This window comes from Marmota flaviventris, chromosome 2 (genome assembly GCF_047511675.1).
Source record: "Marmota flaviventris isolate mMarFla1 chromosome 2, mMarFla1.hap1, whole genome shotgun sequence".
NCBI classification, from domain to species: Eukaryota; Metazoa; Chordata; class Mammalia; order Rodentia; family Sciuridae; genus Marmota; species Marmota flaviventris.
The window spans coordinates 104,562,908-104,586,881 of record NC_092499.1 but is presented as its reverse complement, the minus strand read 5'-3'; the positions used below and the strand labels follow the sequence as shown (position 1 = coordinate 104,586,881).

Sequence of the window (23,974 nt, the reverse complement as noted above, 5' to 3'; positions counted from 1 at the left end):
TTTCCAGCTACAATGTACTCCAAGACTCAGGCCTGCTTCTAACCCCAGCCGTGTGGCTTCCAGGGAGTCACTTTATTTCTGTGGGGTTCTGTTCTGTAGCCTGTAAAACAAAGGGATTCAACTAGGACAGGGATGGGAGAGTCCACTTTATTTCTGACCACAGAACTCTATTCAAACAAAATCTTACTTGGAATCCAATATTCAAAACGGACTCAGATTGTTGTGGGGAGGGAGGGAGGCCCCCAGGTCAGGACCTCACTAACCCTTCCTCACCCCCAGCCGTGAGGCCTTTCCAGGAGCCTTGGCTCAGAGCGAGGCAGTTCCAAGAAGCACAGGTAGAAAACCACTGCCCTGAGTTATCTCCCAAACTCCTGCACCATCACCAGCAGGAACTGCCTGCCCTGTGCCTTTCACATAGTAGGCACTTAATAAATAATTGTGAGGAAATGCATGAAATATGACTCTGCCTTTTCGGAAATGTGGCTATGTAGTTTTCATTTCCTCTGCTGACTGACCCAGGTAGTTAAAGTGCTAAGATGGATCCTGGGGGAAACCAAATGTTACATTTATGGAAAAGCTGCTTTTAGATACTGAAGCGGCTTCCAAGTTCACCGTGGCCATAAGTTAAGGGTCTGTCAGCACTTCCATTATGAAAACCGCTTTGTGGTTTCATAACTTAGCCATAAAAGTTTGCCTCGGGCTCTGCTTGGACATACAAATTGAAAAGCTTGTTTTAAGCCAAAATGTGGGAATTAGAAAACAAACAATTTATTGGTTTCAGACATAGTTTTGTACCCGACTTAGCCAAACAAGATTTATTATGTGGGCAATTAGAGTGGACTAAACCACTTGGTTCTTGAAAAACAAAAATGGCCAAATTATTTATATTTCAAAAAGAGTCCCTGAACACAATCAATCACTCTTTTTAGTTATATTTTCATCACATACACTGTATCACACATTGATGAAACAGTCTATTTATGTATATTTTTTTAACATTTTCCGTTAATTTTATCAGAATGACAAAATTGCCTTGTCTTTACCAGAAGACAAGAAATGTAAATAAGAACATTGTCAAAAAAAAAAAAAAAGAGCTTTATGCTGCTTTTGATAATTTCTTTGAGGATGATGAGTGGCTTATTTTAATGAGCAAAAAAAAAGCATCCTTAATAAATTTTTAAAAAGTCAAGTAGGGTGGGCAATGAGGTTTTCTCTTATAACATTACAGATGATAGAGACCTGAGATGTTACTGACTTCAGAGACCAGGACACTGAGGTCCAACCAAGAATGACCTGCCAGAAGCATTCCTGCTGGCATTTAGGAAGCCGGAACCAAGGACTCTCATCCCAGCTTGGTGACTGGCTTATCACTCTTTCCCACCAGATATAACCATTCAATTTTCCAGGATTCAACATTTTTCTGGGCCACCAGTGTTAGTACAACACACACAAAGGCCCCCACTTATGCAAGAATCCCCTTTTGCACACAGGATATAAGGCATTTTGTGACTTTGACTAGCTAGATCACAAGTCACATGTGTATCCTTGTTGTAAATTTGTTTTATGTCCTCTTTAAGCCAGGCACAGTTGTGAGCAACTAGAAATGAGAAGTTAGTTATCAAGGGCAGACTACTAAGGCACAGGCTCCAATCTCACTCAGGAGGGACACAGGCCTGGGCATGAAGAGCAGCTTAACAATGAAGAAGCCAGTCCTGGCCCAGGCATGCCCTGAACCAACCAGGCTATTGACATCCAAATGTGACAGAAGCAGATTGTTTATACATGAACCAGACCAAATGCTAGATAATACTCTGCTACAGCACTGGGGAACAGAAGTATCTGGTTCAAGATTTAGACCCTCTTTCTTCAACATTACCAAGGCACCTTGCACCACCCTCTCATACTGTCATCAATGTCTGCTACATATCTGTCTGTCCTTCCAGACTCTACTGTGTGGCACGAACCAAATCTCACTGCTTTCAGTGTCACAGGGGAGGTATCAACATCTAGTTGCAGAGTGAATGAATGAACAAATACTTGCACTCACTGGTATGTCCAATTTCTCTTTCAAAGTAGCTTTTCCAGGTCTCTCCTTCAATATCCCCTCCACCTTATATAATGTCTCTGTTCCCACGGAAACCATTCTGAACCCTCAGCAACCACCGCTTAGTTTTGCAGAAATATTTTTGGTAGAAAGAATGCAATTCTGTAATTAACCATCCAGTGAAAGTATTTTCTTAAGTCAAAGAAGAATCTGGGTCAAAAAAACAGGAAATTCTTAAATACCTGGGTAGAAGGTCACATCCCACTCCAATCTCTCTGGTTTCCACTTCAGTTTTGGATTGGGTTTCTGTTAAATAGTCCAATCTGCTTTGTAGCTCATTATTCTAGAAATAAGGGGGAAAGTACTTTTAGTCAACCAAATGTTTTCTCACAAATATGCAATTTATATACATTATTTGATTTCCCCCTATGACATGGACATCTATCACAATGTATTTACTAAACATCTCTTATACAATAGAATGTGAACAAATACATTGAATCCTTTTACATAAATCAGTGTGTGTACATACATGTACATCCAATTTTACATAAATGAAAACAACATATCTTAGTCTATAAAATAATCTGTTTTTTTAGTCAACAACTTGTTATAGGTATCCATGTTTACTAGTTTTCTTTTTGTCAGCAAACTATTTTAATTGGTTCATATTATTCCATCCTACAGATGTTCATTGTTTATTTAACTAGTCTCTTATTGATGGGCATTTAGATATTTATCACTTTTTTGCCATTAAAAATAAGGTGTCGCTCAACTTTTAACATTCCCCCATTAAACTATAAAATGAGTAAGTCTATTAATTTAATTTAGTGGGAAATACCTCTATAACTCAATAATTAGTATTTCATAGGTGTGGAAAATTCAAAATCTCAAACATATAAAATAGAACAAGCTCCTTGGGATTAAAATTAACATTCTGAATAGTTTCTTTTTTTTTTTTTCTTTCTTTCTTTTTTTTTTTTTTTTAGTCCAGAGCCAAACATTACATAGGTAGATGATTAGATGCTCACGAACTGGAAATTTGTCCCATGGGGGAAATGAAGGACAAAGGTGCAAGAAAGTTGAGGATATGGGAATAAAAACAGATGAAGTGGTTGTATCTGAAATTTAAAGGACAAATCACATAAAAAAATCAGAAAGAAGTGGTTATCTCTGTGTACTGAGGTTTTTCAGATGCTTTTAAAGAAGTTTTTTTTATATATATTTTTGGTAATGCTAGACTAAATTTCCAAGAGGTAATGACAGCATTTATCTTCCTGGCTCTATCCTTGAAGCATGACATGTAGGAGATGTCAGATAAAATGTATCAGATAAATAAATGTATAAATACTTTTACAATGTTATTTGTCTAACTAGAAAAAATTAAAGCATTTGCTTTTTCTTATTTTCTTTTTATTTATTGACTTATTTATGTAAATTTTTTAATTTATATATGACAGAAGAATGCATTACAATTCTTATTACATATATAGAGCACAATTTTTCATATCTCTGGTTGTATACATAGTATAGTCTCATCAATTCGTGTCTTCATACATGTACTTTGGATGGTAATGATCATCACATTCCATCATCATTAATTTTCAAGTTGGAGCTGAAGCTAAGGCTCTAGTCTAAGATACTAGAAAGCACAAGGAAGTTTAAACATCTTTTGAAAATAGAAGCTTATTTGTTTTGAAAAGAAATATGTAGATTAGAGTCAGAAGCTCTCCCTCTGAAAGGGTGATACCAAGGAGCAAAGCAGCAGCTCTCATGCAAACCCGTGTTCTTCACCAGGTAAAGGTCTCTGGATCCCTTCTGATAATTAGGGAGCAAAGAAAGATAATGCATTCCAGATTCCCAAGAAGCTAGCCAGCTATGACAGGAGTATGGGCTCCAAATCTTTCACCCACTCCTTAGTATGAAGAATAGTGTTGGCTTACTGCCAAGAGGATGTCAACATTCTCTTCTCTCTCTCTCTCTCTCTCTCTCTCTCTCTCTCTCACACACACACACACACACACACACACACACACACCCCTTCCCTGGCAATATCTGGACTCTCCCATTTGCAAGGAAAGAGAAAGGCAAAAAAGACCTGCCACTGTGCTAAATCCAGCAATCCTGTGACCTTACCCCTCTCAGTTTAAAGACTTTAGTCATAAGGATTTCACAGAACGCTGGGTCTAGAACCTATTCTTAGGGGGCATAAGAGACAAAGTTAGCAGATATGCCCCAAATGCTACATAGTGAATAATGGCTATGTAGCCCCAAATCCTTTGCTCTTATGGAAATTCTATCTATGTACATCAGGCAACCAGAGAAGCACAGAAATAAAACATTTATATTCATCAAAGTTCAATTCGTTGATAAAATATTGGTTTATCTTCTGTATATCAGGCAGCCTGTGAAATTAGGTGAGGAGAATTAGTTAGCAGTTTTAATAGATATAGCATGATTTGCAACTCCAGAGCAGCTCAGACCTGTGGGAGCACAGACAACTGAGCAGAAAGAACTTTGTGACAACTTTCATTACAGGAAGTCACACAGAATACTAAGAGAATTTTCAGGGGACAGCAAATTCAAAATGGGAACAGGGAACGGTGATTCTGGAGTTAGGAGAGGGAGAGTAAGAAAAGGCAAAGTAGAGAACTCCAGGACTGTAGAAACACACTAGGTTGAGAAAAGGCACCAGGTTGCATTAGAACAGCAATTAGTTATGAAGGGCTATGGATACTATTATAAGGAGTCAAAAGCCAATCCCATAAAAGCAAGGTCAGCACCAAAATTTTATAATCCCTTGGCTCCCAAGTGAAAATTGCATTAGAGGGAAATCAGACTAAAGACAGGGAGGGTAGCCCAGAAGGCCACTGCAGTTATATCGCTAAAAGAGTAAGAGCCACACTTCTGGTATAGAGGAGAATGTACTAAAAAAGCCAATCCTGCTGCAAATAATATCAATACATACTGGATAAGAGATAAAAGGCAGCTAACCAGGTTTCTAGAGAGTTAAATAGAGACAGGCAAGAGACCTGAAACTTGAAGCAAAGTGATAAGTACTTCTTGTATTCTCTGTTTTGTTTCTTTTCATTTGTAGCTTTACCTTCAGAGTAGCAATGCTGTGGTAGCAGCCACAGATAAAATAAAAATTTGTCATAAAGACCATTGTTCTGGTAAAAGAAACCAAGAGAAGGAGTAAGGGCTGCCAAGAGAGAAGTCAAAAGAAAAGTGTGGGGGGATTGGAAATCTGTGCATAGACTCAGCTCAGGTGTCTGATAGATCCTTGAACCATGTTTACAAGGGGTGAATTAAAAAGAGTTTGCAGCTAAGACTTAAATAATGGAACTCAGACCTGAGATATCATCTATCCTGGGCTTGGCAGGGTGTAGTTGGGGTCAACAAAATTCAATTCATTTTAAGACAAAAACCTCAGTAATCTTCACAACAAAGAAATAGAAACTAAAGTGTTATGGTTTAGATATGAGGTGTCTCCCAAAAGCTCCTATGTGAGACAATGCAAGAATTTTCAGTGGTGAAATGATATAGATTATGAAGTTTGACCTAATCAGTGGGTTAATCCACTGATATGGATTAACTAAGTGGCAACTTTAGGAAGGTGGGGTGTAACTGGAGGAAGTAGGTCACAGGAGGTGTGACTTTGGGGCTTATATTTTGTCCCTGGTGAGCAGACCTGTTTCTTGGATGTCAAGTCCTGAGCTGCTTTCCTCCTCTATACACTTTCACCATGATGCTCTGCTCACCTTGGACCCAAAGCAATAGAGTTGGTCAGCTAAGGACTGAACCTCTGAAATCCTGAGCCCCAAATAAACTTTCTCTTGTCTATACTGTTCTTGTCAGGTCTTTTGGTCACAGCAATGAAAAAGCTGGCTAAACATCTTGTCTCCATAGCAAAGCACTTATAACATCCAGCTTACAATGCAAAAGTCTTGACATCTGAAGAATCAGGAAAAATGTGATCTATTTTCAAGGGAAAAAGAATCAACAGACACCAATGTTGATATGACTCAGATGTTGAAATGTTCAGATAAGGACTTTAATGCAGCTATCATAACTGTGATCAATGAAGTAATGGAAAAATATGCTTACAAGTAATGCTATAGTTTAAAAAAAAAAAAAGAAAGAAAGAAAATATAAGAAAGGACCAAATGGGAATTTAGAACGGAGAAGTACAATACTTAAAATTTTTTTAAAAATTATTTTTGCTAGATAGACTTAAGAATGAAAATGTTGCCAGGTGTGGTGGTGCATGCCTGTAATCCCAGTGGCTCGGGAGGCTTTAGGCAGGAGAATCAGGAGTTCAAAGTCAGCCTCAGCAACTGCAAGGTGCTAAGCAACTCAGTGAGACCCTGTCTCTAAATAAAATACAAAATTAGGCTGGGGAGGTGGCTCAGTGGTCAAGTGCCCCTGAGTTCAATCCCTGGTACCCCCCCCCCCAAAAAAAAGAGGGAAAAGAAAATGACAAAGGAAGGAATCGGTAAATTTGAAGATACATGAGTAGAAATTATCCAAATAAAAGAAGATAAAGAATGAAAATAATAAATAGAACTTCATGGAACTATGGGACAATTTTTTGAGGGCTAAAGTAAGAATACTAGAATCACAGAAAGAACAGGGAGGGAAACAAAATCAGAAAAAATACTCTAAGAAATAATGACTGAAAACTTCTTGAATTTGGTGAAAGTCAAACATTTACAAAAGAAGTTCAGCAAACCCAAACAGGATAAAGTCAAAGAGAAACATATTATAGTCAAACTGCTGAAAATCACAAGCAAACCTTGAAAGCAATCTGTTGCCTACTAGGTAATAATCATTTGGGTTATCACAGATATCTTATTAGGAAGGATGGAAACCAAAAACAGTGAGTATTGAGAGAAAGAAACTGTCAACCTTGAGCTTCATACTTTTGGTGATAAAGTGAAATTATGATCTTATTTTCAGGTAAGAAAAACTAAGAAAAAGTTTTACTACATGGCCTACATTACACAAATGCTAAGTAAAAGTTCTCTGGGCTGAAGAGAGATGATATCAGGGAGAAACTTAGAATTTCAGGAATGAATATCAAGCATCAAAAATTTTAAAAAAAAAGTGAATAAATATGAAGTTTTATATTTTCTCTTAATTTCTTTATAAAATATGTAATTTATTAAAGCAAAACTAATAACAATGTATTGTGGGTTTGTAATAACTATAGATACAATGCATATGACAATTTTAATAGTGGGGAAGGAGTAATCATACAATCACTGCAAGGTTTCTTCATTTTACACACAATGGTATAAGACTATCTCTAAGTGGACTATGAATAGTTGGTGTATATTGTGACTCCTAGAGCAATTACTGAAATATTAAAGAAATAGAGCCCAAATGAGTATAGATAAAATGTTCATCTAAAAAAATATTGAAATAATCCAAAAGGAGGCAAGAAAACGGAATAAAGTAACAAAGCAAAACAAACAAAAGAGCACAAGCAGAAATGAAATGGTAGACCGAAATCCAATCATATAAGTAAAATTACTATCAAATTATCCTTTATAATTAAATGTTGATGGGCTCACTGCAATTAAAGGCAGAGACTACTAGAATGTATGAAAAAGCTAAGTCTCAACTATATATTGCCTATAAGAGATTCACTTTAAATACAGAAAAACAGACCAGTTGAAAATGAGTGGATGGAATAAGATATGCCATGTAAATAATGAATATAAGAGGGTAAAAATGGCCATATTAATATGAACTAAAAAAAATTCAAGGGAAAGAGTATTAACTAAGGTACTGACCAATATTTCATGATGCAAAGGTCAATTCATCATCAAGATGTAAAAATAAAAATGTGTACGTATCTAAAAACAGAGGCTTCAAAACACAAAAATAAAAAACCAATAGAATTAAAGAAATAGTCCAAAAGATATTAAGGGATCTTAATAAACTCTCTCTCAGCAGCTGATAGGACAACTATTTAAAAATCAGGAAAAATATGTTATGTAAATGATATTATCAATAACCTAAATGTAACTGATAGTTATAGGACATACACAACAACAGAATATATATTTTTCACAATATTTAATCAAAATAAATCATATGCTGGCCATAAAACAAGCCTCAATAAATTTAAAATAATTAAAATCAGGGGGCTAGGGCAGTGGCTCAGTGGTAGAGCACCTACCTTGCACATGTGAGGCCCTGAGTTCAATCCTCAGCTCCACATAAAAATAAATAAAGATATTGTGTCCATCTACAACTAAAAATATTTTTTTAAAAAAAGAAGAAGAATTAAAATTAGAGCTGGGATTGTGACTTAATCAGTGGTAGAGAACTTGCCTAGCATTTGTGAGGCACTGGGTTTGATCCTCAGCACCACATAAAAATAAATAAATAAAAGTATTATGTTCATCTATAACTAAAAAAAATTTAAAAAAAGAATTAAAATCATACAAAGTAGGTTCTTGGGCCATAATGATATTAAATTAGAAATTAAAAAAAAATAAGATATCTAGGAAAATCTCAAAGATTTAGAAGTTAAACAACACACTTCTAAATAATCCATAAACCAAAGAAAAACCTCAAGGGAAATTAGGAAGCATTTTGAACTGGATGGTAATAAAAACACATCATATCCAAGTTTTGGGGATACTGCTGAAACAGAGCTTAGAAGGCCATCAATGGCTTTAAAGGCTTATATTAAAAACAAACAAACAAACAAAAAAGCCTAAAATCAATGACCTAAGGTTCTACCTCAAGAAGCTAGTAAAAGAAGAGTAAAGAAATCTCAAAGTAATGAAAAGAAAAAATTAATGAATACCTGAGAAAAACTCAATAAAATGTAAAACAGGAAATAGAGAAAATCAACAAAGCCAAAAACTACTTAAATTTTTCTAAGAAAATCAACAAAATTGATAACCCCATAGCTAGATGATTAAAGAAGAGAAAGAATGTACAGATCACCAATATCTCTCTTTTAAAGAGAGAGCAAAAGGAAAGAACTGAATAGCTAGGTGGGTAAAAAAGAATAACTCTTACTTGATATAAAACACAAAAATTACCTCATAGTAAATCATCTAGATGAAAAAGCTATAAAATCCTTAGGGGAAACCACAGGAGGAAATCTCTGAAAACTTGCAGTATGAAAAGATTTCTTAGTACCACAAAAAGCATAAATCACAAAAGAAAAAAAGTCCAACTGAACTTTATCAAAACTAAAAATAAAAATCTTTTCATATTTATCGTTAAGAAGGCAAATTAAGAGAAATATTTGTAGCACATTTATCTGACAAAGGGCTGGATCCCAAATATATAAAGAACTCTTCTTACAACTCAATGAGAAACCAAAAATTCAATAGGCAAAATTCAAAGGGCAAAAGATTTGAACAGAGACTTCAGAAACCAAGATATATGACTTGTCAGTAAAGACACAAAAAGATGCTCAAATAGGAAAGATATTCAACATCGCCAGTTACCAAGAAAACTCAAATTAAAGCCACAATGAGATGCTACTACATACCCTCTAGAACAGTTAAATTTAAAAACAAAAACAAAAAACCCAGCAATGCTAAGTCTGAGTAAGGATGTAGAAAAACTGGTATATTCAAAGTGATGGTAGGAGAATACTGTATGATTCCACTTATATAAAATGTAAACAAATCTAGAGTGGTAAAAAGTGATTAAAAAGTGAACCCCTGCCCAAAAAAATCAGGGGGTACCTGTGGTGAAGGGGGGATAGTTTGCAGAGGGAAACAGAGAGTCTTTGGGGGAATGACAGAAATGTTCCTTGTCTTGACTCTAGTGGCCACTCACAGGTATATGCACCTGTCAAAGCTCACTGAATTACAAGTGGAGCATCTTTAATCCAAAATTATGAAATCTGAAACTTTTTACACACTGACAGAGTGCTCAAAAAATTTGTATTTTGGAGCATTTTGGATTTCCAAATCTTGGATTTCCAAATTTTGAATTAGGGATATTCAACCAGTAAAGTCTGGAAATATTCCAAAATCTGATAGACTCCAAATACTTCCGGTCCTAAGCATTTCGAGTAAGGGATTCTCAATCTTCATACGTTTTAAATGGATATAGCTTATTTATGTAAATTATACACAACAATGTTGATAGGAAAAGGTAAAAGATGATAAGCGTCTACACATGGGTAGCTGAGGAAAGTTAGAGGAGGGACAGATTTAAGAAATATTTAAAAAGTAAAATTAACAGGACCTGACCCAGTGAAGCACAGAACATCTGCCTCTCAGTCTTGCAGAACTGGACCAGAGTGTAAGACAATGAATAGCTTCAGACTGCTGACTGGACTATGCTCCATAAAAGACTGCTTCTGAGAATCAAATTGCAGCATATTCCTGCTTTCAAATACTACCACCTTGTGTTTACATGTGTAATGAATACTACCAGGTGACTTGGAGGCTTGCGTGCCTCCCAGAGAGGAAAAACCTAATGTGGCACCTTTGAGCATTTGGGGGAGCTTATGTACGTCACAAATGCATGGTAGTCACCTCCTTCCCAGCTCCCCTAAGACCCAGGAGAGTGAGCAACCAGGAACTGTAACACATGCACTGAACAAAAATTCATCCAGTCAAAAGTAAATGGGGATATAGCTAATTAGTAGAGTCCTTGCCTAGCATGCACAAGGCCCTGGATTCGATCCCCAGCACTACCACACACACACACACAAAAAAAAAAAAAAAAAAAAAGTGAATGGGAAGCCCTAGTGCAGGCACTGCAGCCTAGTATTATAGGGAAAATGAATGATAGTCCCAACAATGCACCAGACATATTGAGAGGTTTATGAGGCACACAGCACATATCAAGTGCAGAATGGACAAAACCAAGACATTTGACTCCTTTCTTCTGACTTTAAAATTTCACTGTAAGTTTAGGATTTTCAGCAGAGAAAAATGTAATGGAATAAGTCTCAAAAAGCCTTTCAGCCTAGTGTGGTGTGTACGCCTGTAATGTGACTTGGGAGACTGAGGCAGGAGGATTGCAAGTTCAGACAGCCTCGGAAACTTAACAAGATTCTGTCTCAAAATAAAAAATAAAATGGGCTAGGGATATGGCTTAGTGGTTAAGCAACCCTGGATTCAATCCCTGGTACCAAAAAAAAAAAAAAAAAAAAAAGCCTTTCAACCTTATGAAGATGTATGCTTAGAATTTTATTTTAGGAAAAAAATCTTATATCAGAAATAAGGAATTGAGATATTTTGTCTCCTAAAGATGAGCAACACAGAATTGTTGGGAAAAAAAGAAAAAGGAAGAAGAATTGGTCTATTTTTGTTATTAGGAAGATTTTAAATCAGTTGATGATGGTGGAGTCTGACAGGGCCAGGCAAGAAGAAGCTTTTAGAAATTTGATGTGTGTTTTTGAGGGGGTGTATAAGTGTAAAATCTAATGAGTTTGAACACAGGTAAGTATTGATGATGAATACAAGAAACAAAGTAATCCACATTCTCAATTTTCAAAGAAAAAAAGGGTTCTAGATTGTCAGTCATGATAAAGGGAAGAGCCAGACCCTTTCTCTCAGTCCAAGATCAGGTACAGAATATTCTCCTGCACTGTTCATCTAATGTCCTGAAAATTCAACAAAGTTTTAAGACATTTATAAAAGTAATCTCAGAGATGATCTAAGTCTTCTTCTTTCCTTCCTCCCCGCTTTTCTAAAGATGAAGTAACTGAGCCCAGATTGTCAGTTGGCATGATTTCCCTGAGGTTAAACATAGATAACAGCAGAATGTGGATAAGAATCTAAGTTTCGGGCTGGGGCTGTGGCTCAGTGGTAGAGAGCTTGCCAAGCATGTGTGAGGCACTGGGTTTGATCCTCAGCACCACATAAAAATAAATAAATAAAGATATTGTGTCCATCTACAACTAAAAATCTATTTTAAAAACTGAAACAAATAAAATAAAGGTATGCTGTCCATCTACAAATACAAAAATATGTTAACAAACAATAACAAAAAATAATCTTAAGTCTCCAAATTGCTGAGTGATCAAGAAAGAATTAACATCGGGCAACCTTTTACAGTGTGTCAAGCACAGGTCTAAGTGTTTTACATAACATTATTTCATATAATCTTAAAAAAAAATCCACGTTACAAATGCTGAGACTGAGGTACAGCAAGATAAGTCCAGAGTGGCTTAGCTTGTAAGTGGAGGTGTCAGTATGTAAATCAAGAACCCCTAAGACAATGGAGTTAAATTAATGATATGTTAGTAAATTTTTTTTCTCTTTCTAAACAGTATATATTTTCTTAGTTTGTACACATTCTCTTATCACAAAGGCAATTTAGTGAAGATTTTTCCTTTTGATATTTGAATCCTCTGAATGCAAACAGCACTATACATTAAAAAAATAAAAAAATAAAAACACCTTACTTTGTGTTAGTAAATTTTTAACATAAGGCTCTCCAGGGAGGAAAAAACTCCGATTTGTGGTGACTGTGATCTCCATGGTGTAAAGACTCCCTTCACAGCTAATTTCAAAGTACCCACGTGATATCTCACTGAAAGTAGAATTGAGAAAACATGCACAGAATCATGTCTCATGAGCCAGTAGGAAGCAGCAGCTCCAGAACAGCACTAGGTGTTCCTGATGCTCTGTGCAGTCCTGAAATCCATGGCTCAAGAGAATAGCTAAAATGCTCCTGGGGGAGACGGAGGATGGAGAGGGGGGCCTCAGACTGAAACTGAGTTTGCTAAGCCAGACTGCCGGGATAAGGTGGGGGCATTGTTTGGGTGACCTTCTTTTTCCTCTCTTTCCTCTCTCCTAGAACCAGCCTCTTTCTGGACACATGGACCTCCATCGGGACACTCACTCTAACTTTCCCCAGGGAAGGTGTGACCCCTTTTACAGGGAGTTGCAATTTCAGAAGGAAATCTGAGAAATAGAAATGCTCATTCCTAAAGCTGAAGCTAGACCCAGGGACCATGGTGGTAGGGGAAAGGGTGGGCAGGAAGAGGGATGAGAAAAATAATAATTTACTCAGCTTCCAGAGACTGGAATTCTTGGGCCTTGACTCTGATACCAGACCCCTATGGGCCACAGGGGGCTTCTGGTTATGACTGTTGTAGGCAGCCCCTCAAAACCAGAGTAAATGAAGACCCAGCTCATGATCCCTGCAAACAGGCTCAGGCTCTGATTCAGGCTTACCCATCTCCACTAACCTGGACAGGTTTCCTAATGTCCCTGAACCACGGGTTCCCATTTATAAAATGGGGAGAATACAATCTAATGTGAAAGGAATCCCTTTTAATAAAAAAGAGAATAATACATTAAAAATTGAGTGTGAGCATGTGCCAGGTACCATGCATTCTCATTTCACTGTCACACATACGTAGGTGCATTTATGATCCCATCGTATAATTTTAAGAAATTTCCCCAGGTCACTCAGCTAATAAGAAGCAGATCCAGTGCTCACTCTTGGGTAAGTGTGATTCCAGTCTTCACTTCTTATATTATGCAGAGCATATGGAAAGTAACTAGCAATGTCCGACACACACTCCATACTTGATAGATGTCATTTCTTCCCTTTCCCCTTGCTTCATCATTGTCTCCTGTGCTGTCTCACTGGGGAAGGACAATCATGAGGAGCACTGACAAGGACAGGTGCTTGGCAAACCAGCTTTTCATGGAATCTCAAAAGGAAAAGGCTCCATGCCAAGTTCTTAAGAGCCTTTAGAGCAAATAGATTTTGGCTTCTCCTGCTATTAATACCTCACCTCCTAAGGTTCTTCCAACCCCATAATTTCCTTCTCTGGAACCTATACAAAAATCCCCAAATGACTTTCAAAAAGTCAGAGAGTCAAGAATACTATACATCTTAAAGTTTCAGGTGAATTAAGTCACCTCATGGTCACGCACTCAATGTAACAGAAGAGCACTGGATTAGGAGTCTGTTTTTCAGCTGGCTCTGGCATTCACTAAGCTGGGTGACCCTGGGCGACACCACATATCTTCTCTGTACCTCTGTGTTTTCATTTGTTCACACAGAAATAATAGTCCTTGTTTTGCCTTTCTTAAAGTCACTGAGAAAATCATATAAGGAATGTAAGTGAAAATACTCCACAAACTATACCGCACTACATGAATGTTGGAAATTGTCAATATTAATCAACAGCTTTTCAGCCTCATTGAGGAAATTCTCAAAAAAAAAAAAAAAAAGACAACTATAGCCAAAAAGCAAAAGTGAGCAGCAAGCTGGCGTGAGGAGAATGAGATGGTAAAGAAAAAGGAGCTGTCAGAGCCTCATTTGCAGAGCTGGCAGTTAACCTTCAATCCATTTTATAAGGCCAGGAAATAGCCATATTTTTTAATTAAGTGTCAGCGGCAGGATCAGCAACATAAAATTTAATGGTAGGGAAGACACTGACTTAAAGAACCATAACTTCTTACCTCTCCTTCCAAGAAGGAAATCTTTTCTAAAAGCTGCAATATCAAAAGCTGTTTCTGTTGCACTTTTTTCTTTAATGATTCAATCTAGAAAGAAACAAATGAAAAACTGTCAATCAAAAGTATAGAACTGTATAAGTTAACCTACCGGGAGAGTCAGATGGCTTTGGTTGTCATTTGAACAGAACCAGCACATGGATTTCTTTGTGTTTTCTAGAACAGCGCTGACCTGAGATGCTCTACACAGGAGCTCTGTGACCAGGGAAGCTTGGGTTTACAGTTGTGATTTCAGAGTCACGTCTCATTAAGTTTGTTTAGTGCAACATCTCCATGTTGGTTCTGCTGTGTGATCCTTAATAATAGCCTAGAGACAATCCAGGGAACTGCAGATATAGCTCAACAAGAAATAATCATTCAGCTTGAATTTATGAAGCAACCCACATTTCAAATATTCAGTTTTGTTATTCCTGATAGCACATTCATATCTGTTCAACCAAGTGCAAAAAGTTGATGTGTTAATGGAATTTCAAGGGTTGAGGATTCTGAGGTCTGGAGTAAGCAGGACTAGCTTCCTAAAACAGACTTGCGCTGAGCTAATGCCTTTGTTTCTACAGTATACTTTAACTTGGACTCCTCCCAGACAGACCAGAGGTTCCCTATAAAAGCAAGAACTGGAGTACTTTATATCAGACTATGTCTTGAACAATAGCGAAAATGGTACGCTCATTAAATAGCACTTTAACTTTCTAACCATCTTGCGTATTAAAGTTGAACATTCACAAAATCATTTAAAATTTAAAATTCCTCTCAGTGCAAAATGTCATAATTCCTCCTGCCACAGTGGTGCACGCCTGGAATCCCAGCAGCTGGGGAGACTGAGGCAGAAGCATTATGAGTTTGAAGCCAGCCTTGGCGATTTATCAAGGCTATATGGAACTTAGCTTCACCCTGTCTCCAAATAAAATATAAAAAGGGCTGGGATTGAGCCCCCCTGGGTTCAATCCCTGGGTCCCCTCCCAAAAAAGTTATAATTTATATGGAAGGGAATATAGCAAAATAGAAAAAGTACATATGCATTTACCCTTTGACTCAGCAATCCCATTTCTAGGAATAGATTTCAAAGATATAGTGGTTAAATAGAGAATGACTTAGATACAGGTTTTTTTTTTAAGAAAACATAAAGCAAAACTCCATGATGAGTGATTGGTTTAATAAACCATGTATCATAACAATAGATGTAACCTTCCAAAACATGAAGATCTCTAAAACACTGATATGATGTGCATAAAGCATGTATAGTATGCTAGCTTTGGTGTAAAACAGCTGGGGACAAACAAATGCATATATATTTGTATAATAAATACTACAAAGATAAAGCCCTAATTATTTTTATATGTTTATTTTTTTTGTATTTTTGGTACCAGAGACTGAACCCAGGAGTGCTTAACCACTGAACCACATCCCCAGCCCTTCTTATTGTTTCTTTAAATTTTGAGATGGGTTCTTGCTAAGTTTCTTAGTGCTTTGCTACATTTCTGAGGTTGGTTTTGAACTTGTGGTCCTCCTGCATTAGCCTCCCAAACCATTGGGATTATAGGCATGTGTCACCACACCCAGCTAGAACTCTAATTATTAAGAAATAATTTATCAATAGAGAGAGGGAGGAACTTAGGTAGAGAGAGACTGGATGAAAGACATTTTAGATATTTTGTTACTTTTTGGATAACTTTGAGAGCATACTTTATAGATTCAAAAAATAAAATTTAACCAAAAAGAAAAAACTAACCCTAAAACATGATGACTAACTGAAATGAAGCCATTTTATCTGTAATATTAAATTGGTGAAAAGTATTCAAATGTTGTTAGCACAGGTAATTTGATATTTTAGAGGAAAAAATACATTTTAAGTATAAATACTGTTGCAAAGAAATAGCACCTTCACTAGGAAAATTTTGAGTAGCAACACTGGTATTGTTATTTTGAAACTATTTTATATATGTTGTAGTATAATCATGTTTGGGAACAGGATTTTTAGTATAATAAAAAGCAATACAAGCATGAAATTAAAGAAGCAAAAAAATATTTTGTTAAATTTGAAATGACCATATCAGTATAAACCCAGAATCTTTTGTTGTTTTTCATAAAAGATGCATTACTCCTCTGAGAAAACTTCAAAACAATAACAACATGACACCTTCAGATCTCTATTTACTATTCTCCATTAAAATCAAACAAACAAAAAACCCATAAGATATGTTAGAGGAACGACCCATTCCAGGGACAAAAAATAAATTAGATGAATTTGAGATACTTTATTATATCTGAAAACAAGAACAGGACAAGTCCCTCAGTGGGCCAAGGAAAGAACAATTTGAGCATCAAAAAGAATAATGAAGCCAGACAAGGTGGTGCATGCCTGTAATCCCAGTGGATCGATATGCTGAGGCAGGAGGGTCATGAGTTCAAAGCCAGCTTCAGCAACTTAGTGAGGCCCTAGGCAACTAAGTAAGTTAGTTGTGGGGAAGGGGTATGTGGCTCAGTGGTTAAGTGCCCCTGGGTTCTATCCCCAGTACCAAAAAAAAAAAAAAAAAAAAAGAATTATGAAATTGAGTAAAACACATACATGGGAGATATATATTCATATATACATATATGTACACACACATGAATACTTCATAGGTCTTCAAAAAAAAAAAAAAAAAGCAATCACAGCTTCTTGGGCTCCACTGGAAGTGACAAAGGCACCAACTCCTTACCTGAAAATGTGGCAATATAAACAGAAAAAAATCAAGCATTTCTCTTGCCTCTTTTATACAAACTACTTTTTGAGACTGTAACAAGCCTTAGTTTATGAGGAAAACGTTTTCACTTTACTGAAGAATTTTACTTAATCAATATGGTAGGAATGACAGAATAAGAAAAATCACAATCTTGCAATCTCTGTGAAATACTTAATACAACCATCACCAGAGAATGAAACAGAGTGGATGAAAGCTGAGGAGGAACTGTATAGTTATGTTTTGGCCCATCACCACCTGAATCCATTATTAGCCTTCACATCACCCAAAGTAGGACAACTGGCCTGTCTAGGCCTCAAAAATGACACAAAATGAAGCATATAGTACTAACCCTGAAGTATTCTTGACTTCTCACAAATAAAAGTTAAAAGTTAATCTGATCAAGTTTCCAGAGCTAATAAGGAAACAAAAAGTCAAATACAGAATGTGGAAACTTTTATAGGACAACTGGCTCAGTTCCTGCAATAAGCAGCCAGCAGGGTAAAACCAGAAGGTGGGATCAGACAGGGGCAGCATGCTCTAGGTTAACAGATCTTAGAAATGTAACAACTAAATGTGAAGATAATGGTGCTGATTGGGATAAAGCATCAGTAAAAATAAACTTTGCAAATTTTTATTACAGATTGGCGTTAAATGATACCAAGAAATTACCATTAATTTTGTTAAGTACGACAATAGCCTTATGATTATATAAGGAAAAGTTCATATGTTTTAGAAATGCATGGTGAAGTATAAAGGAAACATATGCAGAATGTCTGGGGTTTGCTTTTTACCTTTTTTTCCTTCAAATTTTTGTTTTAGTTATTGATGGACCTTTATTTAATTTATTTATTTGTATGCGGTGCTGATAATCAAACCCGGTGCCTCATACATGCTAGGCAAGTGCTCTACCAGTGAGCTACAATGCTAGCCCTGGCTTTTAAAATACTACACACGATGAAGAAAAGAGGTGATTAGAACAAATATGGCCAAATCATAGTATCTGTTGAACCTAGATAATGAGTCTAGTGGGCTTCATTGATTTTTTTTTCTCTGAGTGCATTTGGCATTTTCATTATAATTCCACACAATTTTAAAAAATATAATACTCTGAAAATAAAAAGCAAACTACACAAAATAGAATATAAGAAACACACTTAAGAAAAAAAAAAAGTCCAGGGCTGGGGTTGTAGCTCAGTGGTAGAGCACTTGCCTAGCACATGTGATATACTGGGTTTACGCGTGGCAACACATAAAAATAAATAAATAAATAAATAAAGTATTGGGTCTACCTACAACTAAAAAAATATTAAAAAACAATAAAAGTAAGTCTAGTGTTGATAATAATGAAAGAAATTACCAATTAAAAACTGTAACAAGTTACCCTTTAATACCTATTAAATTTGCTCAAAATTAGTGACTAAAGAGGCGGGTGTTGGCAGGGCTGGGAGGGACAGCCACTCTCATGTGTTGCAGGTGGCACTGTAAATTAGAATGACCCTTTAGGCAATTTAGCAATAAATATTAAGAGCCATAAAGCTGTTCAGACCCTTTGACCCACTAATCCCGCTCCTGGGAATTTATCCTGAGGATATAATTCAAATATAGGAAAAGAGCTGTATATATAGAGATGTTCTTGCTCCCATTATTTATAATAGAGAGAAAATGGAAATAACCTTAATGTCTAGCACTAAAGGAATGGGCAGTAAATTATGGAATATCAATTTGATGGAGTGTATTACACAGATGTTAAAAACAAATACACTGCAAAATGGAAGAGTGTTTACAAAAAGCCTCAAGGGACAGGAAAAAAGTTTACAATGGTGAAAGTAAAAGCTGGAAGAGAAGTTAGATAAATGACGTAATTTTGGGGTTGATGTAGGATTATGAACAACATCAAAAAAAATTTAAATCTGTGTAAATTTTCTTCAATTTTTATCAGAATAATTTTCAAAAGTAACCTCATCATGCTCCTTTTTCATTCTTTCCTACAGTATTAAGATTTTCTTTTTAAATTGCCTTTTGAAATCTAAATGACAGCCATAATAGGCACTGAAATTCACTAAAACTTTCTAAGAAGGTGAAGGGTGATATTTAACCCAACAACATAAAAAATGGTTTCAAATATAGTTCTTTGCTGTCTCTGAAGGACTCAGAGAGGTATGTGAGTCAAGAAAAGCAGTATATGTAGTTTAAAAACACAGAAGTGAGCAGCTTATAGGCACATGCCAAGAGGATCCTGTAGATTTTACTTTAAAAAATAGTCCTGCATACTTATGTATTCTGTGTCCTCAAATTCAAACCAACAGCATATTGAAACTATTTTTTTTTAAAAAAATGACTGTATCTGTACTGAACATGTACAGACTTTATTTTCTTATCCTTAATCCCTAAACAATACAGTATAACAATTAGTCAGACAGAACTGATATTTTATTAGGTATTATAAGTAAATCTAGAGATGATTTGAAGTCCATGGGAGGACATGTGCAGGTTATACACCAACAATGTGCCATTTTACACAAGGGACTTGAGCACCCTTGGATTTTGGTCTTCATGGGCATGTCCTAGAACCAGTGCCCCATAGTTACTGAGGGGCAGCTGTAAAAAATTAAATAAATAAAAGGCAAAGACATCATCAGGAAAGAGTGTTATCAGGAAAGATTCTGGGAGCTCTTCTGAGAAAACAGGGCCAATGCTACACTGATAAGTTACCTGGTTCTGGAAGAAGGAAAGGGCCATGAGAAGGATTTGGGGTACAGAATCTTCTGAAAATAGAACTCCAGATTTTCAGCAAATAATGTTTCATGAAGCAACCGTGCTATTGTGCTAAGTGAGGGCTGTTCATGCACATTTGCTTCCATCTTTAAGCATTCCTTACAGCAGCACCCTGTCCAGAATATTCTGTGACCAGAGTTGACTAGTTCAGATTAGAGGGGAAAAAAGGATGCTTGGGCTGGCCAAGCCCCCCATGCCTAGAGAGGGTACCTACTTTACATTCCCCCCTTGGACTCCCCTGCAATCTGCCCTGGAGCACATCCCATACCTTATCCCAAGTGAGGCCCCATTCTCTAAAAGAGCACACTCACGTGCTCCTGGGTTTTATAGTGTGGTAGTAATATCTGACCTTAAAGTCCTTGGTTCTTTCTTCAGAATCTCTAAATCACATGTTGGTATGGAAAATGGTACTATTTCTAACCACTTTCAAAAAATCTTAAAATACTGTCTCGTAGCATTTTTGTACATGAGAAGCCTTCATAGTTAGCTACTACTACATGATTACTGGTTTTTCTCCTTCACTAGACTTTCTAAAAGTAAAGATCTTAAAAATTTTTAAATTCCCTGATAAGAAATGAATAAATCAATGAACCCATCTGTCTATCCTCAAATAATCCAACTTCAGGGTCAAAATAGTCTGGAATCGACTCTGTTGAACCAAGATGGCCTTGCTAACCACATGTTTCCAAAGCACCCCCCAAATCAGAGACTACCCCAAAACCCAGGGTACCATGCTGTCAGTATGCAAAGGAAATCTATTAGTTATATCTGCTCCTACTCCTTGATCCATTTCAGTCTACAATTTGACCTTCAGGTTTACTGACTCCTCACAAAGCTGCATTTAGGGTTAGCTGTCACCAAGTGGTGGCAAAGGACCCAGGTCATCAGGCTCAAGTCAGTATTAAAACTGAGAAGTCAGAAGTACGTATCTCCAGACTTTGCCTAAACCATTTCTATGAGGACACCTATCTTGTTGCAATGACTAAACCTAAATATCAAAAACAATCTATTATTAGACTCCCTTAATAGAGCAAGGGGGAAATACATCTTGATGGAACCTTTTAAATGATGTTAACAAAATTTCTTCTAATCTTCATCTCAATTATCATGTTTCTTTGTAGCTCAAACTGAATATGACTTGTAACCTCATGCAACCAGGCTGGTTGCTGAATCTCTAAGACTTCAGGCTGGTTTGATATTTGAAATGAAAGGGGAAGTAAAAGTTCTAGCTTCTTAAAACTGATGGAGGCTTTTCTCCTTTTAGCTATAATTGAGTTATCTACCTATGGGGTTTGAGCTAAGTGGTCACCCTTAAGCATTGCCACCCACCTATGGGAACTGATAAAACACCTAGGCCCTGGCCCCAGAGAAGCTAGATATCTCAGTCTCCTCCTTAAGGGCCATACTAAGCTCCTAATGTTCCAAATCCCTAGTACAACACATGAGGCCCTTCTGCTGGGATCCCATTCTTGTCCCAGTATCATTTCATGCCCAACTCATCCCTCAGTGAACCTACATGGAAGCTGCTGCACCCCCTCAGCACTTGGTTAACATACTACACTCCTGCCTGCAGTTCTCTGCACAAAGCTGGTGCCTCCATCAGGAATGCCCTCCCACCCTCCATCACTTCTCCACACGGGTAATTTCTGTTGTCATGATCAACTCACTGTCATCTCCCAGGACAGCACATCCCAACTCCATGTCCCTCCTCTGTGATGTTACAATCCTCTGAACAAACCCATTAGGACATGTCAATGTTATTGTTATCCTTTGTTTCCATCTCTGCCTTGCAAAGACCCAAACCCACAGAGAACAAATGAATGGTGAATCAATTATCTTATACAGAAGATCACTTCTCGGAGATGAAATCACCCTTATCAACCCACAATTTTTTATAAACTGCTTTGGAAACAGAGACTGCTAGAGTAAAAGAATTTCTCTCAATCCATTTCAAAAAAGAGCTTCTGTTAACAAGACCAAAATGAAATTGTATACAAATTAGGAAGGTTCTGTTTTGAATTCAGCTCAACCCTGGAAGTTGTAAGATTTCTCAGCTTCCTGAGAAGTTTTTTTTCCCCCATTAGTAGCAGGTAGAACATGGGCCACTTCTACTAGATGTTGGAAATTATAAAGTTGTGTAGTTAGAATTATGTGACCAGTGTCCAACAGTGTTAAGACTCAGAAAACATGACTCAGTGTTGAATTTGGGGACTATGAAGAGACATTAATGAAAAAAATACAGTAACAAATAATCATTAAATACTAGACAACAATTGTTTGTCAAGATATTGTTCTTTGGGTGTTTCTCAGCTGGGAAATAATAATATACATAGGAAATGCCTCATGTAAAATAGGAAACCGGCTGAAACAGCATACGGGAGGTGCACATTAGATTGTTACACACTAGGAGTGCAGAGTGTGTAACAACTCTACTCCTTACTTCACTAATACTAGAAGGCACATTAAAATGGATAGTCACTCAAGTTTCACACTGACACAAACTAGCCACGATGGTGACAAAGAGCATCACACCCAAGTTTGGGTCAAACTCTCATAAATGAGAGACTGAACAAAAGCGGGGGGTTATTACAATAATTAGAGCTCTAGGTCCAGGGGTGCCTACCAAGCAAACCAAACACAACCAGAATGCATCGTCATAGGTCAGGAAAATGAAGCTCAAGCTTAACCAATCAGAAACTGACAACTAACCTAAGACTAAGAACTCTACCCATCAGAAGCCACCAATTAATCTGTAGCTAGGAACTTCGCCAATCAGAAACTGCAGACTAACTTCAATGAGGGGCTTTCTACTTTAACCAATCAAACGTTTTCCTCACACCCCTTGGTTGAAGCCCCAGTCACTTTCCATCTGGTGGTGCCTGGTTAATGATCTGCTGATTTCTCACATAAACTCCTTAAAACTAAAACAAAACAAGACAAAACTGAGAGTCACATTTAATCCAACTGTTTAAGATCCTATAAGGGAAAGAGAACTAGATTTTTAAAATCCAGACCATTTATGACATTATTATTTTCTTTGAAGTTTATTATGTGTTCACTTTAATTTTAGGAATAGCCAGTTGAGGCCCACAGGCACATTTATTCAAGTCTGGGTTTGGGGGCTTTGTGCATATTATGTGCACCCACACCACAAAACTCCACCACACATTAATGAACAAAGTGTCCCAACCTCTGTCACCAACACCCCTGCTTTGTTACTCCTTCCTGTGGACCCTCATTTACAAAGACTTCCTAGTTTGAACTGCATTCATAAATAAATAATTAATTTTTCCATTGAAATATTTATTAATGATGTGTAACTACCAATTAATGTTACTAAACAAAATGAGATCATTTAGATTATGAATTCTAGGTCATAATTAAGCAAAATGATGCTTTATTTTGAGTTCCAATAGCCTTTTCTGGGGAAAGTTATGTTGCTATGTTATTTGAAATTTTAAAAATTTCCCAAGGAAATAGTTCAAAATTCCCCATTATTGTTTTCAAAACCCCTACAGATCCAGTAAACCAGTGATCTGACTAGGCAGGGATGGAACAGGACAGGCAAGAACTTTCTAGAGCTCAGCCAGGCTTCTACCAGATGCTCCCTTGGTTTCCTCTTGTCCTGACAGGGCCTTGTTTTAACCCAACCTCTTGATCACTCTGGCAGACAGTCGTCTCCATTTCCCTCAACAAAACAGGAATCATGTTTGATCCCTATATATTGCATTGGAGAGAGAGAGAGAGGGAGGGAGAGAGAGAGAAAAAAAAAAACTGATATTTTACATTCTTTCTCTGAAAATGATTTTATTTTTTTGCTATAGCTTCCTTTAATTCTACTTTGAAAGTCTTTAATGCTGTAATTTCATAGCTATTGTATTTTTAAAGTACATTCTCCTTGATAAAAGCCATCACAAAATTCAAGAATAAAAATAATAAAGCTTAGACTCTTTTATTAA

At 36.8% G+C, this 23,974-nt stretch overlaps 1 protein-coding gene across 1 annotated transcript in view; it reads right to left on the bottom strand.

Moving 5' to 3' along the window:
- The window catches only part of Myzap (myocardial zonula adherens protein), an 86,364-nt gene that overhangs the window by 6,327 nt on the left and 56,063 nt on the right, over positions 1–23,974 (bottom strand). Inside the window, exons 11-12 of the mRNA XM_027925005.2 lie at positions 14,464–14,547; positions 2,287–2,387 (exon numbers count right to left, since the gene is read on the bottom strand). Coding sequence (XP_027780806.1) covers positions 2,287–2,387; positions 14,464–14,547 — 185 coding nt within the window. The remainder of the gene's footprint in view (positions 1–2,286; positions 2,388–14,463; positions 14,548–23,974) is intronic.